The 15,676-nt window shown below is 44.8% G+C and overlaps 1 protein-coding gene across 4 annotated transcripts; it reads left to right on the plus strand.

Annotated features, from left to right (window-relative positions):
- Positions 1 to 3,890: 3,890 nt before the first annotated feature.
- LOC135258672 (leukotriene B4 receptor 1-like) lies at positions 3,891 to 14,883 on the plus strand. 4 transcript variants are annotated; one of them, XM_064342122.1, is made up of 6 exons: positions 3,891 to 5,670; positions 9,488 to 10,168; positions 10,317 to 10,517; positions 11,186 to 11,229; positions 12,178 to 12,265; positions 13,308 to 13,507. In XM_064342122.1, the coding sequence occupies exons 1-6, from the start codon at positions 5,590 to 5,592 to the stop codon at positions 13,362 to 13,364; spliced, it is 1,152 nt and encodes a 383-aa protein (XP_064198192.1). In that variant the 5' UTR covers positions 3,891 to 5,589; the 3' UTR covers positions 13,365 to 13,507. The 4 variants fall into 4 exon arrangements, with proteins under 4 accessions (XP_064198192.1, XP_064198193.1, XP_064198190.1 ...); XM_064342123.1 differs by having other exon boundaries at positions 12,178 to 12,318; positions 13,308 to 13,447; XM_064342120.1 differs by lacking the exon at positions 12,178 to 12,265 and having other exon boundaries at positions 4,634 to 5,670; positions 13,308 to 14,883.
- The last annotated feature ends 793 nt before the right edge of the window (positions 14,884 to 15,676 follow it).

Raw genomic sequence — 15,676 nt, forward strand, 5'->3', positions numbered from 1 at the left:
ATACTGGAACAGAAATGGTGGAGGACCCTGTTTCCAATGAAGGACTGACCTCTGACAGACAGATTGGGGACACGCCTGTGATTGGGTTAGTTGGGCCGGTTGGGGGAGAGCATGCAGAACGGAGCCTTTCGTGGTTCTGAAATACACTAATGGACCCTCCCACTGAAGTACTTATGCAGGGAACTGACTCTGTCCGCACTGTCCTTATATTTCAGGCTGGTTATCGGTTAGGGGCGGGGTTATCGGTTAGGGGCGGGGTTATCGGTGAGGGGTGGGGTTATCGGTTAGGGGTGGGGTTATCGGTTAGGGGCGGGGTTATCGGTTAGGGGTGGGGTTAACGGTGAGGGGTGGGGTTAACGGTTAGGGGCGGGGTTATCGGTTAGGGGCGGGGTTATCGGTGAGGGGTGGGGTTAACGGTGAGGGACAGGTTTAATGGTGAGGGGATAGGGTTCTGGAGCCCTTGGTATCTGATGCACTTTAAGCAGCAGGTCCATCTCCCTGCCTCAGCTATTCCTGGTTACTACATTGCAGTGCTGGCCTCTCCTCTCCTTCTCTCTCTCTTTCCCTTTTTCCTGCCTTTACATTTTTCACTCCATGTCTCATATCTTCCTCGTGCCCTCCTCTCTCTGTCTGTCTCTGCAAACTGCAGGACTCATTGATTGTCTTTTAGGATCTCTCTCAGAGTTGTATAATACAATCCTTTGTTTTATGAAATTTATGTAACTTCAATTTTTCTCATTTTGTTTAATTGTAGATAGGATGAATAATTATGTAAAATATTTCTCCCTCAGTTGAGACTGTTAGCTGTACAGTCGGGAGAGTGAACTAACATTTTCAGAAATTAAAATAAAAGGATGAAGTAATGTTTCAGCGCTGCAGTCATGTCTGATGATCATAGAATTGCACTACATTCTAGATTACATTACATTACAGGCATTTGGCAGACGCTCTTATTCAAAGCGACGTACAACAAAGTGTATAACCATAACCAGGAACAAGTATGACGAAAACCCTAGAGAGAAGTACCGGTCCAAGTGCAGGGAACAACTGCATAGTTCAACTTGGACCCTGAAGGTTAAACTGATTAACACTAACACAACGAGAACGGCAACAACGCAGTCTATGGAAAAAGTACAAGCAGTAGTTAAGACAGTTAATGCACCTAAGTCACCTACGAAACAGCTGCCTAGTTACAACCCTAAGCTTACAGTCATTTACAGGGGGGTAGGGAGGGATGGGGAGAGGTGCAGCCTGAAGAGGTGAGTCTTCAGTTGTCGCTTGAAATGGGTCAGTGTCTTAGCTGTTCTGACCTCCAGGGGGAGGTCATTCCACCATCGTAGATGCTTCATTTGGGTGGTTACTCAAAATTAAGAACAACTCTAGGTATGAATGTTTAATTCATACCAAGAGTTGGAATTTAATAGATCGAAATACAATTACAACAAAAAACAATAAAATAACAATTATAAGAAAAAAGTGAAGAGTCTGGGTGTTTAACAGAGTCTCATCCATAATATCAGCAGAGTACCCACTCGTGTCAGAGAGATGGGTAGTGGCCATTTTATATCCACACACTTTTGATTTCTATATGACACTGAAAGACATGAGGTACCTGATCAGATACCCTGTGCTACCTGATAAATTACAGGCATTTTTAGGCTGGATACTGCCCCCTGAGCAACCTGATAGGCTGGATACAGCCCCCTGAGCTACCTGATAGGCTGGATACAGCCCCCTGAGCTACCTGATAGGCTGGATACAGCCCCCTGAGCTACCTGATAGGCTGGATACAGCCCCCTGAGCAACCTGATAGGCTGGATATGGCCCCCTGAGCTACCTGATAGGCTGGATACAGCCCCCTGAGCTACCTGATAGGCTGGATACGGCCCCCTGAGCTACTTGATAGGCTGAGTTCCCTGGATCTGTGCAGCTCTGACTGTAGATACCCTCTCTTCCCAAAGAAACCTGTATTTTAAAAACAGAAATTATTCTAATTACTGTTTGTATAGTAGCTTTTCCAGGAGTTCACACCATGAACAAAGAGGGCTCTGTGAAATAAACAATTCAGCTAATGAACTATAATTATGCTCAAGAAGAAATATATTATTTTACACAAATACGATTGCCTAGAGAAAACGAATCTTTTTAAGTATGTGCTATTTATAGACGCTCGCCAGGAGCCAGAGCTCCTACGTTAGAACCCTGCTCCATGCGTCACGCTCTTGGTTGCATGTTCATTCGCACGTGAGCGTTAGTTTTGCGGTGTGTTGATAGCTAGTTTTCTGTGCCTAGGGAGCTAGTTAATCACTACGGCAAGCTATGGATTTAATTGTTCCACTTTGTAAACAAAATTCTTAAAAACAACATTTATCAAGCTGAGTAAAAATACATTTCTTTGGAAATTGTACCGATGTTTACACAAGAAATGTGGTATTCATGAAAGTTTTCAAGAGTCAAGTTCATTCAGGAAAATGTTCGTATCATACAATAGCTCCTGAGCATGTGTAAATGTTACATAAACAATTGCAAAAAAGCATTAATCTGACGGTCTCTTCTGTTTTTTTTATTTTTTATTTATTTATTTTTTTGTTCATTCATTTCAATTTCGGCGATGTTCACTGTCTAACAAAACGTAAAAATGAGTCGTTGCCAAAACGTAATATATTTACGTCTCTATTTTTGTATTCGTTTCACAATTTCTCAATTCAAATAGCCGCAAACACTGCCATCTAGCGTTTCATCTAGGAACAAGGGTCCTCTCGCTGCGGCTGCATGCGTGCAGCAACCCCTATCCGTTCTAGGCTGGCCTGTCTCTTGGGACGTGCCAAAATAACCAAAAGCCTCGATAGACTTCTTTTCTCACTTGACATTGGTTGTCCTCGGTAGGCTACCGATGACAGACTTTCTGTCAATGAAAGAGTTAGTTTGGGAAATTGTGAGTGCATTTTTAAATGGCTGTTAAATCGAATTTTAAATTGCGCGGGTAGGAACGACAGATCACCACAGAAACCCCTGCCGGTGCCATGACAACGATCCAATTGAATACATTTTGCTGATTTGAAAAGGGAAGATTTATGGGAGACTTAGTTTTAGACCATCTCGACCATAGACATATATACAGTCGGTCCATCTGTCCTATGATTTCTTCTGTAACCCCATACTACCACCGAAGTAGCCTACATTATTTTCTAATAACCGGGACAGCCCGGAGGGGTTTATTCCACTTATATACAACGGGTTACCAACAATGACTATATATGGTTACTTTTGTATTTATTGATTTTTATCGATTTAATCACCTGGAATTGAAATATTCTTCTGCAGCCATTTGGGCATATTTTACCGTTGTCAAGCAAAACTGTCGTTGGTAGTTGAACTTGGACCATTGTTATGCAACAAATAGGATATAACAGGCCAATAGTCAGATTGTAACTGTTTTATATATCCTCTCAAACACATTCATTATGTTTTTATGCGAACATTCACTTTCATATCTTGACATCCGAGGCGACAGAATGCATTCACATTTCCAATATAACTGGCAACAACAGCAGAAAACATGCACATGTTGTAAACAATTTGCTGTTTGATTACCTTCTCATCGTCAATTCCATATAGGCTAATCGCAAAATGACAAGAATAGAACGAAAACTCGGACTTGCCTGAAAATTTAAATTAGCAATGGTACAGCCACCGTTTGCTTTCCTTCGAAGTTACTGCTAGCCGAGCAGCGAAGTGTGCCCTCCAGATGCGAACCATGCACCATAAATGAGTCCATAGTCTTCCTGGTCTTTTTGTGGAATTGAAGAATGGCAGAGTAAAATTATGGCAGTCTGAAAAAGCAAAAGGGACAATTACTAGAATTAACCTGTTATTTTACCCTGACAAAAAGTGCAGAAGGTGATTTCCAGTTTGCTTTTACTGTATCACCAATGTAAATTACGCAGAACTCCCGCATACCTCGCATAACTGTATCAAACGTTTTGAGTCAATTACAACGGGCTAACAAAGAAACCCCGGAAGAAAATATTCAGCAACCAAATTAAACCGTTTGAATGTTTTACGTAATATGCTGTCCCAGCACCAACGCTTAACATTTTATAAAACGAATACTAAAGCAAGAAAAGAACAGAAGAGCACACGTTATAATTCCAAGACGTTGGCAGGCTATAACCAAAAGTAGGCTACTGCGCCGCATAACATACATGTTTGATTTCAAGTTATTATGAAAATAAATCTGTTTGCGGCTGCAGATTTTTAAAAATGGCGGTTGAAAAAAAACACTGCGAGTCGTCGACCAATCAGACATTTTCAACGCTTGCGCCCCACCCCAAAAGTTCCAGTACTTTTGGAAAGTACTACCCCCCGATTAAATTTTTTACGAGTAGGCCTACGATTTCATTTTTTACGATTACGATTCTGTTTTTCTCGCGCTTGGAGTTTTGTCACGATTTTGAGTGAAGGCGGGGTGAAGGGAAGGGGGCGACTTTATTGGTCACTCGGACAAATTCGTCATTTGTATGCACCGTGTTTACTTCCCCAAGGCATGCACATCATCATTTACTAGGGAAGTCAAGTCAAATTTATTTAGAAAGAACATGGCCGATTGCTGATGGATGGATTGCTGCTTAAGTTACTAAAGTTAACTATTTAGCTCAGTCATATATCCAGCTGTTCACAGTGTCTAGTCAAGCGGATACCGAAGGAGTTTCTGTAAACAGCTAGCTCTAGCCTATCATACCTTTATCTTCATTATTAGGTAGGTAGCTAGCTTAGCTAACGTTAGCTGTGGCTGTTAGCTAACCCTTTCGTTTACAATTCAGAAAAATGCGTTTGATTTTATTTATTTATTTTTTTGAACACGAGAAACATTTCCACATCTACGCCTACAATTTTTTTTTTACGCGTGCAATTTTTTTCCTACACGGACAATACTTTTGGCACTAAATTGACTCCATACATGACAGTCCAGTGCGTATCTTCAGTCTGACTCTAAATCTGCATGTCAAACAGCTCCCTTTTCAATCAATCACTTGTGTCTACATCAAACTTTAAGGCATTTATCTCCCTACATTGGAAGTCTAATCATCGTTTGTGGTGTGCAACTCGGATGAAGTGGGGGACTTTTACAGGTGCTGAATCAGCCAGCTGGGGTTGCAGCGTCTGTCCCCCTGCGGGGCTAACCCTAACCCTAACCCTAACCACAATCACCACTGGCATGCCCGAATATGAGCTATGAGCATTGGGTTGTTGCAGAGGTTCCATCTTATAAAGCAATCACCATTTTGGCATCTAACTTTGTAATGAGGGCCTAGATTTTTGTTTCTCATATCAGATTTATATAAGTTTTTTTTGCAGTCTTTACAAGTGACTTTAAGCCTTCTGGCACTGGTACAGGAAGGATGATGTGGAGCAGAGATTGCGAAAATCAGGAGAGGGAGGAGCCGCTGTCTCAAGCCTGATTCACCTGTCTGGGCAGTACTGACATTTGTGTGTGTGGGCGTGTGTGTGTGTGTGTGTGTGTGACTCAGGAACAGAAATACAAGGAAAGAAAGACACACCTCCGCTCTCTCAGTGAGATAAAGAGGGATGGCAGGAAGAGAGAGCACACTAAGTCCAGAAAGAGGAAATAACCAGAACAGGAAGACAGAGAGACAGGTGATCAGCCAGGTGAGATGATCAACCAGATAATGAGTTCAGCCTGATGAAGTATGTTCTGGGAGGTGAAGCATTACGCAGATTAGTGTTATTTGCTACAGTAGGATATCTGTGGGCTTTCCTCCACTCTACCACAGTTAGCACTGCGACCAGGTAGGTGCCTTCCATTTACCTGAAGCTTGCTGGTTTGAGTACTGGGCGTTGTGTGTTGCACCTTTGGCTGAGGCTGAGGAGACAGACATGCTTCAGCATGTTCTCCCTCCCCTTTCCCCGCTGACTTCACAGTTTTACCAACTCTGTGCTGTGTGTGAGTGAGTACTGTGTGTGTGTTTGGATATGTTATATATGACTGTGCTGTGTGTGAGTGAGTACTGTGTGTGTGTTTGGATATGTTATATATGACTGTGCTGTGTGTGAGTGAGTACTGTGTGTGTGTTTGGATATGTTATATATGACTGTGCTGTGTGTGAGTGAGTACTGTGTGTGTGTTTGGATATGTTATATATGACTGCTGTGTGAGTGAGTACTGTGTGTGTGTTTGGATATGTTATATATGACTGTGCTGTGTGTGAGTGAGTACTGTGTGTGTGTTTGGATATGTTATATATGACAGTGTGCTGTGTATAAGAGTTTTTCATATGTATATCAATGTGAGTATATATATATATATATATATATATATGCGTGTGTATGTATATATCGCCAGATATGTAGTGCTTAGATTATGGCCTTAGGGAGAGAAACAGTGAATTCCATACAATATTATATTGTTTCTAAGAATGTGGCATGCCCTCCCATCCAAAAGCATCAAAGCAAATGTGATTGGGGCAATTTAAAATTCTCTGATACCCTAATCTAGGCAGACGATCTATGGGTCTCACTGCCTGCAGAGTTTGTCTCAGAAGAGACAAACAGAAGACACAGGACACCATGTCTGGGGTCAGAGACCCTGCATGGCTAAATGCCTAACATTCCCCTTTAAATTTGAATGCAATCTGTGATATTTAAGTGACTGAGTGAAAATCTTAAAGTTTATACAGATAATGGTGTTGAGGACTGATAGTTGAATTTTTAGAACCAGTTCCAGTTTCAAGCAGAAACCAACGTGGTATGATTTGGTTTTGTTATATGGAAAATATTTTAACAGAAGGTGGAGGTTACACCTGGGCAACTGTGACATTGATCTGTCTACAGAAATCATCATGTTGTCACACCAGAGATAAACTTCCATGATTTTTATAGGTACTCAAGAGCTGAACTGAATTACCTCCTTTACATATTCATGTTTGATCTTGTTAGAATGAGAATTCATTCGGAATCTTTTGATAATAATAGCATAGTGCTTACCCCTGCTTCCACCAACATAAGTTCACATTGATCAATAAGTACATGGTCAGCTTTTAGGTAGGCCAGTCCTTGTCATAAATGAGTCTGACCCCCCTTCCCTTCCCTCCTAAACCTTAACTCAGCATCACCCAATCAGGGCAAAACATCCTCAAGCTATGCTGGGTAAGGTATTTAAGATGGTCACAGGAGAAAGTTGTGTTGTGTTGCGGTTGGTTCCGGAGAAGAAGAGTTTCTCTCTTTTTATTTTGGTGGTGGTTCCTTGGTTGTGTGTTTTTAGCTGGTTTCCTTTCATCCTGTGGCGCTTAAACTGGAAGTGGGTAACACTTTGACAAGCTCTGCCTTATCTGTCTCTCTCTCTCTCTTTTCTGGTATTACCAAAGTAATTGTTTAATGTTTTGTATAATGTCTTCTATTTTGTCATTTAGAAGTAGTGACTGAGCCCGCATTCAATACAGAATGTATGATTTCAATTCATTAATCTAACTGACTTCTTCGTATTGGATTCAATTATTAAATCTTAAAACCTGATATAGAGCTTGTTTTGACATGTTGGTTGATTCCACTGGTTTATATAGGCTGACCTAAATGAATTTGGCAATTTAATTGATAATTCTCATTTTCAACAATTTTCAATAATTATTAAATTAAATCACATTAAATATATTTTGTATGTAGGGTAAGTGAGGGGTTCTAGCACGCAGTATCGCTTGTGTTTAGTATTCAGAGTGCTGAACATTTTAACAAGGGCATTGACTGTTGGAACAGCTAGATTAAAAAAATAAACATATTTTTATGTTTGCTTGTTCCACTATATATATGTATGAAAAAGTTTCCACTTGATGTATGTGTGTGTGAGACAGAGGGCTTGTGAATGTGTGTGCGTGTAGCAGTGTATGGTCAGTTTGTCGTAGTGTAAGGTCAGTGTGTAGCAGTGTGTAGTCAGTGTAGGAGTGTAAGGTCAGTGTATGGTCAGTGTGTAGTAGTGTAAGGTCAGTGTGTAGCAGTGTATGGTCAGTGTGTAGCAGTGTATAGTCAGTGTAGAAGTGTAAGGTCTGTGTGTTGCAGTGTAAGATCAGTGTGTAGTAGTGTATGGTCAGTGTATAGTCGTGTAAGGTCAGTGTGTAGCTGTGTATGGTCAGTGTGTAGTTGTGTAAGGTCAGTGTGTAGGAGTGTATGGTCAGTGGTAAATGGTAAATGGTAAATGGACTGCATTTATATAGCGCTTTTATCCAAAGCGCTTTACAATTGATGCCTCTCATTCGCCAGAGCAGTTAGGGGTTAGGTGTCTTGCTCAAGGACACTTCGACATGCCCAGGGCGGGGTTTGAACCAGCAACCCTCCGACTGCCAGACAATCGGTCTTACCTCCTGAGCTATGTCGCCCCGTACAGTGTGTAGGAGTTTATGGTCAGTGTGTAGGAGTGTAAGGTCAGTGTTTAGGAGTTTATGGTCAGTGTGTAGGAGTGTATGGTCAGTGTGTAGTAGTGTAAGGTCAGTGTGTAGTAGTTTATGGTCAGTGTGTAGCAGTGTATGGTCACTGTGTAGGAGTTTATGGTCAGTGTGTAGCAGTGTATGGTCAGTTACGAAAGAAATCAATCAATAATTTCACACAAAATGTTGATTTAAAGTGATTTTATTAGTTCAAATAATTTGAAACTAAAATTAAGCAAATTTTCCATTGTGTTCTCATAAATAATATAGGCCTATTCGAGAGCATTGGCTAATGGGAGCATTGGAGTAAGATACGAGGCAAGTTAACACTATAACTGCTTTGATTCATACTATCTTGTGCAAAACATGGCATTTAATAACACAGGTATGCAATAAAAGGAAAGAGAGGCCATCTGGTCAGCCTATCAGAAACTCCAAGCCATTCTCAACAGTCACTTCAGATGAATGGTGGGACCAGTCCTGCTGAACCTGCAGCATTAATCTGAGTCAGTGGGTAACCCTAGCCTGGGTTAGGGTTCATAAATGGACTCATATTTTGTGGAAAATGCTCCAACACACAGGACATTGCTGCTGTGCATCTGTGTGCTTACATTTGCACAATCTGGCCTGTTCTCTCTTACTGGAAGCACACTGAAGTACTTGTTGGGGGTGCTTCTCAACACCAAAAATGTCAAGTTTGGACTTGCGTACTTGTGAAGAACTTTCTTGCCAAGTTTTCTTGGAAGACTGCACATTGAAGAACACAGGGATGGAGAACACTGCTCTATGTATCTGAAATCCAATGCAGGCTTGTGACGTGCGGTTACACTAACACTTTACTGAAAGTCTCCCCATGCCCGCTTTATCTCATTTCTTTGTAAGAGCTGGATACTTGTCCAAACTGGCTTTAGAACAACTCTCATGTTTACACAGAAAGGGTTTGCATATTACTGTCAGAGCACAGTTATAATAGTGTTGCTTCAATAGAAGCAGGTTAGTTTATAAGCTTTGTTCAGTGGGTAACAGCAGAATACCTCTCTCCCTCTCTCTAGCACTCCGCACCACAAATGATGGCCGTAAACCACACCTTCTTCTCCTCCTCCCTCTCTCCCTCTTTCTCCTCCCACTCCACCTCTGCTGCCTCTCTGCATGCCTCCCACCCCACCTCCATCCCCCTCCTCTTCAACTCCACCGGCAGCCAGCCCCCAGAGGACAGGAGCGTAGTGAGCAATGACACATCTGCCCTGGTGGGGGCGCTCATCCTCAGCCTGGTCTTCCTCCTGGGTTTGCCTGGGAACATCTTCATCATCTGGAGCATCCTGGCACGCGCACGCAAGCGCTCCATTACCACTCTCCTCATCCTCAACCTGGCCTGTGCTGACGGCTTCCTTGTGGCCCTCACTGTCTTCTTTGTGGTGTACCTGGTCAAGCAGAGCTGGGTGTTTGGGAACATCATGTGCAAGGTGCTGTTCTTCCTGTGCTGCTCCAACATGTACGCCTCCATCCTGCTCATCATGCTCCTGAGTCTGCACCGGCTGGTTGTTGTGGTGAAGCCGCGGTGTGGACGCGCCCTGGCTGACCGCAGGACTGTACTGCACCTGCTGGTGGTGCTGTGGCCGCTGGTGCTGCTCCTGTCCCTGCCAGCCCTGCTGTTCCGGGAGGAGAGGATGGACGCTGGTGACAAGGAGAAACCCCGCCTGGTGTGTGTACCCAATCACAGCCCGCCACGACATGTGAGTGACAGGGGCTACGTCCTTCTGTATTCCTTCTTTCAGTTTCCTTTGTTCCCCTTTCTTCCCTCCTTCCTTCCTCTCTCTGTGAGCTGCTGAGTGTCCCCTTGCCTGATGCTGTGTTTACTGCATGGGTGTCCCCTGTGTGCAGCTGATTGGCCAGTACACCACAGAGACGGTGATGGGCTTTGTGATCCCGTACGGCGTGATCATCTGCAGCTACGTGTGCATCCTGCGCCGCATCCAACAAACACGCTTCCACCGCAGAATCCGCAGCGAGAAGCTCATCCTCGCCATCATCACCACCTTCGGCCTGTTCTGGCTACCTTATCACGTCAACAACATGGTGCAGGTGTGTGTGTGTGTATGTGTGTGTATGTGTGTGTGTTTGTGTGTGTGTAAATGTGCGTGAGTGAGTATGTATGTGTGTGAGTGAGAGTGTGAGTGAGTGTGTGTGTTTGTGTGAGTGTGTGAGTGAGTGTGTGTGTTTTTGTGAGTGTGTGTGTGAGTATGAGTGTGTATGTGCGTGAGTGAGTGTGTGTGAGTATGTGTGCGAGTGTGTGTGTGTGTGTGCATGACTGAGTGTGTGAGTGAGTGTATGTTTGTGTGTGTGTGTGTGTGAGTGAGTGTGTGTGTGTTTGTGTGTGTGTGAGTGTGCGTGAGTGAGTGTGTATGTGTGTGTGAGTGTGTATGTTTGTTTGTGTGCGTGTGTGTGTATGTGTGTGTGCGTGAGTGTGTGTGAGGATGTGTGTGAGTGTGTGTGTGTGCGTGAGTGAGTGTGTGTGTGTGTGCATGACTGAGTGTGTGAGTGAGTGTGTATGTTTGTGTGTGTGTGAGTATGTGTGTGTATGTGTGTGAGTGAGTGAGTGTGTGTGTTTGTGTGTGTGTGAGTATGTGTGTGAGTGTGTGTAGTGTGAGTGTGTGTAGTGTGTGTAGTGTGTGTGTGTGTGTGTGTGTGTGTGTGTGTGTGTGTGTGAGATATGAAGTCTCTCTGTATATAAAGTCTCTCTGTATCTCCAGGTTGTAGCGCAAATCTTTCCGATCTCCTCACCCCTCAGGTCAAGGTACGTACCAAAGCCTGTGTGCATCAGTAACTTGGAACTTTGTGTACATTACATTACATTACAGGCATTTGGCAGACGCTCTTATCCAGAGCCACGTACAACAAAGTGTATAACCAAAACCAGGAGCAAGTGTGTTGAAAATCCTAGAGGGAAGTACAGTTCCAAGGGCAGGGAACGACCGTGTAGTTTAACTTGGACCCTGTAGGTTAATCTGATTAACACAACAAAAAACAGCAACAAAGCAGTCTATGCAAATAAAACAAGCAATACCTATTGTACTAGTGCCTACTCAACTAAGTCAACTAAGATAAACAGCTTACCTAGCTACAACCCTAAGATTATATAGTAAATTAGAGACTACAGGGAGGTAGGGAGGGATGGGGAGAGGTGTAGCCTTGTAACCCCTCCCACCCGCCCAAAGGGATCACAGAGCTTCTCCACCCTAGCTTCCCAGTGGTGGAACGAACTCCCCGTCCCTCTCCGAACCTCCCCCTCACTATCCATCTTCCGCCGTGGCCTGAAGACTCATCTCTTCAGACTATACCTGGACTAACCACCACCACGCTGTATAATAATATTAAAAAAAAAAAAAAAAAAACCTTTTTCCTGTCACTTGTTACATGTTGCCCCATCCCTGTACTTCTTGGTAATTTGTATTTGTCCTAATACTGTAGCTTATTCTTCTGCCTAGTTGGCTTTGCAGATGTTAGGCCAGAATAGTGTTCATTGTTCTCGGCTAGAAATAGCTGTTCAAAATAAGTATTGTACCTTACTGAACCCGTGTTCAGCAGTTGTCTACGACCATGAAATGCACTTTTTTGTACGTCGCTTTGGATAAAAGCGTCTGCCAAATGAATGTAATGTAATGTAATGTAGCCTGAATAGGTGAGTCTTCAGTTGTTGTTTGAAGGTGGTCAGGGTCTCAGCTGTTCTGACTTCCATGGGAAGGTCATTCCACCATCGTGGAGCCGAGACAGACAGGAGACGTGACCGGGAAGCGCAAGTGCGAAGAGGGGAAGGTGCCAAGTGTCCTGAGGTAGCGGAACGGAGGGGTCTGGCTGGCATGTAGGGTTTGAAGATCTTATGGAGGTATGCTGGGGCTGGTCCCTTGACTGCCTGGTATACTAGGACCAATGTTTTAAATTTGATGCGAGCCATAACAAGCAACCAGTGGAGGGTAGTGAGCAGGGGAGTGATGTGGGAGTGTCTGGGGAGGTTGAAGACCAGATGAGCTGCAGCCTTCTGAATGAGTTGCAGGGGTCTGATGGCAGATTCCGGTAGTCCAGCCACAAGAGAGTTGCAGTAGTCCAGGTGGAATAGTACCATTGCTTGGATCAGGAGCTGGGTTGAGTAGGTGGTGAGAAAGGGGCGGATTCTCCAGATGTTGTACAGGAAGAATCTGCATGCCCGGCTTGCCGCTGCGATGTTCTTGGAGAGGGACAGCCTGTTGTCCATCACCACTCCTAGATTCTTGGCACAGGCTAATGACGTCACTAAGGTGTCCCCTAGGGTAATGGAAAAATCAAGGAGAGGAGAGGTTAAAGCAGGAATGAAGATTAGCTCCGTTTTACCCAGGTTGAGCTTCAGGTGGTGATTGTCCATCCAGCTCTGGATATCCCTCAGGCAGGCGGTGATGTGGGCAGGGACTTGTGTGTCCGATGTGGGGCGACATAGCTCAGGAGGTAAGACCGATTGTCTGGCAGTCGGAGGGTTGCCGGTTCAAACCCCGCCCTGGGCGTGTCGAAGTGTCCCTGAGCAAGACACAACCCCCAACTGCTCTGGCGAATGAGAGGCATCAATTGTAAAGCGCTTTGGATAAAAGCGCTATAAAAATGCAGTCCATTTACCATTTACGATGGGGAGAAGGAGAGAAAGAGTTGTGTGTCGTCAGCATAGCAATGCTAGGACAAGCCATGGGCAGAGATTACACATGACTTTTTGTAACAGTGACTCAGTGCTTTATAAACAGTGACTGTGTGCTTTATAAACAGTGAGTCTGTGCTATATAAACACTGACTCAGTGCTTTATAAACAGTGAGTCTGTGCTTTATAAACAGTGACTCTGTTGCCCCCTGCAGGCTGGACAATATTGGGAAGTCCTGCCGGGCAGTGACCTCTGCGCTAGCCTTCATTAGCAGCAGTGCAAACCCGGTGCTCTACGCCTTCGCGGGGAAGGCCTACATGCAGCAGGAGGGCCTCAGCTTCATGGCCCGGCTGTTTGAGCTGATGGCGGTGGACCCCGGCACCAGGAAGGTCCGTAAGGCCAGCCGAGACCAGGCAGCTCTCGGGCTCAAAGACAGAGAGACAGATTCCTCAAGAAGCCCCGCCCCCAGCTCCGCCCTCAGCCCCACCACTCTCCCTGCACTTGGCTCCATCCCCACAACCAGCTCCCTGCTGTCTGACAGCAGGCAGAATGGGACATAATGACGCTCCTCCCTCTCCCTCAATCTCACTTTCCCTCAATCCCTCCAATGCTGCAGGTTGTGATTTGTTTTGGGAGGTGTGCAGCACACATCTGAGGGTATATGGACTGCAAGGTCTCCCAACCATTTCACAAGTGAGGGGTCCAAACACAAAAGAACTGGAAGGTGAACAGGTGGTACTGTCAGGCAGGGGATGGGCATGGAGCTGGACCTGTGCCAACCGTGTCTGCAGGAGGTGCTCAGCCGGTCTCATGACTAGGCTCCCGAAGTGGGGACAAGATGAGGGAAACATAGCCATTAAACAGCTCAGACTTTCTGCTGAGTCAGGCAATGGAGACAGAGGTGTACAATAAGAAAAAGACCCAGCAGAATAAGTCTGTCTCAGCATAACTAGAGGAGCAAAGGTAACGGGCCAACAGTCATGGGTGCAACCCTAAGACCAACCGAGACCACCAGACCATGGTTTACCCTAACCCACCTTAACACAGAAACATCATGCTGACTGATCCACCTTAACACAGAAACACCATGCTGACTGATCCACCTTAACACAGAAACACCATGCTGACTGACTCACCTTAACACAGAAACACCATGCTGACTGATCCACCTTAACACAGAAACACCATGCTGACTGATCCACCTTAACACAGAAACACCATGCTGACTGACTCACCTTAACACAGAGACACCATGCTGACTGACCCACCTTAACACAGAGACTCAGAGATTACTGGCAAAAAAAGCAATTGATTCACCTCAGTCTTCAATTTGATCAGCCAAAAATTTTGCTACCTCTTTTTATGTAATTTTTTGCACTACAGCACAGTGAACATTTTTATTTTGCATGGCATGCATAGCTCTTTCTTACATAATGTGGCTTAAGAGGGAAACAGTCCCTCTAAACATGAAAAGCACTTAATTAATAAAAATGAACAGCTTGTTAAAATTCTGGGATTGCACAGTCCAGCTGAGCTATGGTACTGAGCTCCAAAGGATCCCCTGGAATAAAGGAGGGAGTGAGCTGCCAGTCTTCCGGAACATTCCGCATCCCGCTGTTCAGAGGACGGGACGACTGACCCTACAGCCGGGGCTGTAGGACAACTGAAATCTTGTCCCTGATTTTTGTAACTTTGCCATCAAAACATTCATAGAATCATTACTGCTAAATGTTACAGGAACATAATGATAAATTAATAAATGCAGAATAAATAAGCAAACCTGTGGACTATTCTGTGTATCTGTGCTTATGATTGCGTGTGTCTGTTAGTGTGTGTGTGTGTGTGTGTGTACTTGTAATACTACCTTTGTAGGGACCAAATGTCCCGATACGGATAGAAAGATGAGGAACATAATGCGTTGTGGAGACCTTTTGCTGGTCCCCACAAGGTCAAGAGGCTGTTTTAGGGTTAGGATTTAGGATTAGGGTTAGGGTTACAATTAGGTTAAGAGGTTAGAGGTGTAAGGGTATCAGAGAGTTGAGGTGCTTAGTGGGTAGCGTTAGGCACTATGAGAGAAGTACGAGGTGCTACTGGTGCTTGGCAGCTATAGAGAGTGTTGATGTGGTATTGTATGTGTGTCATGGTGAGTAGAGAGTGTGTGTGTGCTATGTGCTTGGCATGTGTGAGAGTGTGTGTGGTATGGCTTGTGCATGCCTGTCAGAAGTGGGTGCTATGAGCTGCTGTGGCAGCTATCAGAGACGTGAGCGTGCCTACTGTGCCTCTGGCAGCCTATCAGAGAGTGAGCATGCTACTGTGCATCCGGCAGCCTGTCAGAGAGTGAGCGTGCTACTGTGCCTCTGGCAGCCTATCAGAGAGTGAGCGTGCTACTGTGCATCCGGCAGCCTGTCAGAGAGTGAGCGTGCTACTGTGCATCCGGCAGCCTATCAGAGAGTGAGTGTGCTACTGTGCATCCGGCAGCCTATCAGAGAGTGAGCGTGCTACTGTGCCTCTGGCAGCCTATCAGAGAGTGAGGTGCTACTGGCTCGGCAGCCTATCAGAGTGAGCGTGCTACTGTGCATCTGG

The sequence above is a fragment of the Anguilla rostrata genome, chromosome 7 (assembly GCF_018555375.3).
Source record: "Anguilla rostrata isolate EN2019 chromosome 7, ASM1855537v3, whole genome shotgun sequence".
Taxonomy (NCBI): domain Eukaryota; kingdom Metazoa; phylum Chordata; class Actinopteri; order Anguilliformes; family Anguillidae; genus Anguilla; species Anguilla rostrata.

Excerpts from the sequence above, each read along its gene's own strand:
- LOC135258672 (XM_064342120.1), top strand. The coding sequence starts at position 5,590 with ATGGCAGGAAGAGAGAGCACACTAAGTCCAGAAAGAGGAAATAACCAG. Across the intron at positions 5,671-9,487 it reads AGAGACAGGTGATCAGCCAG|CACTCCGCACCACAAATGAT; the intron begins GTGAGATGATCA and ends CCCTCTCTCTAG. Across the intron at positions 11,230-13,307 it reads TCCTCACCCCTCAGGTCAAG|GCTGGACAATATTGGGAAGT; the intron begins GTACGTACCAAA and ends TGCCCCCTGCAG.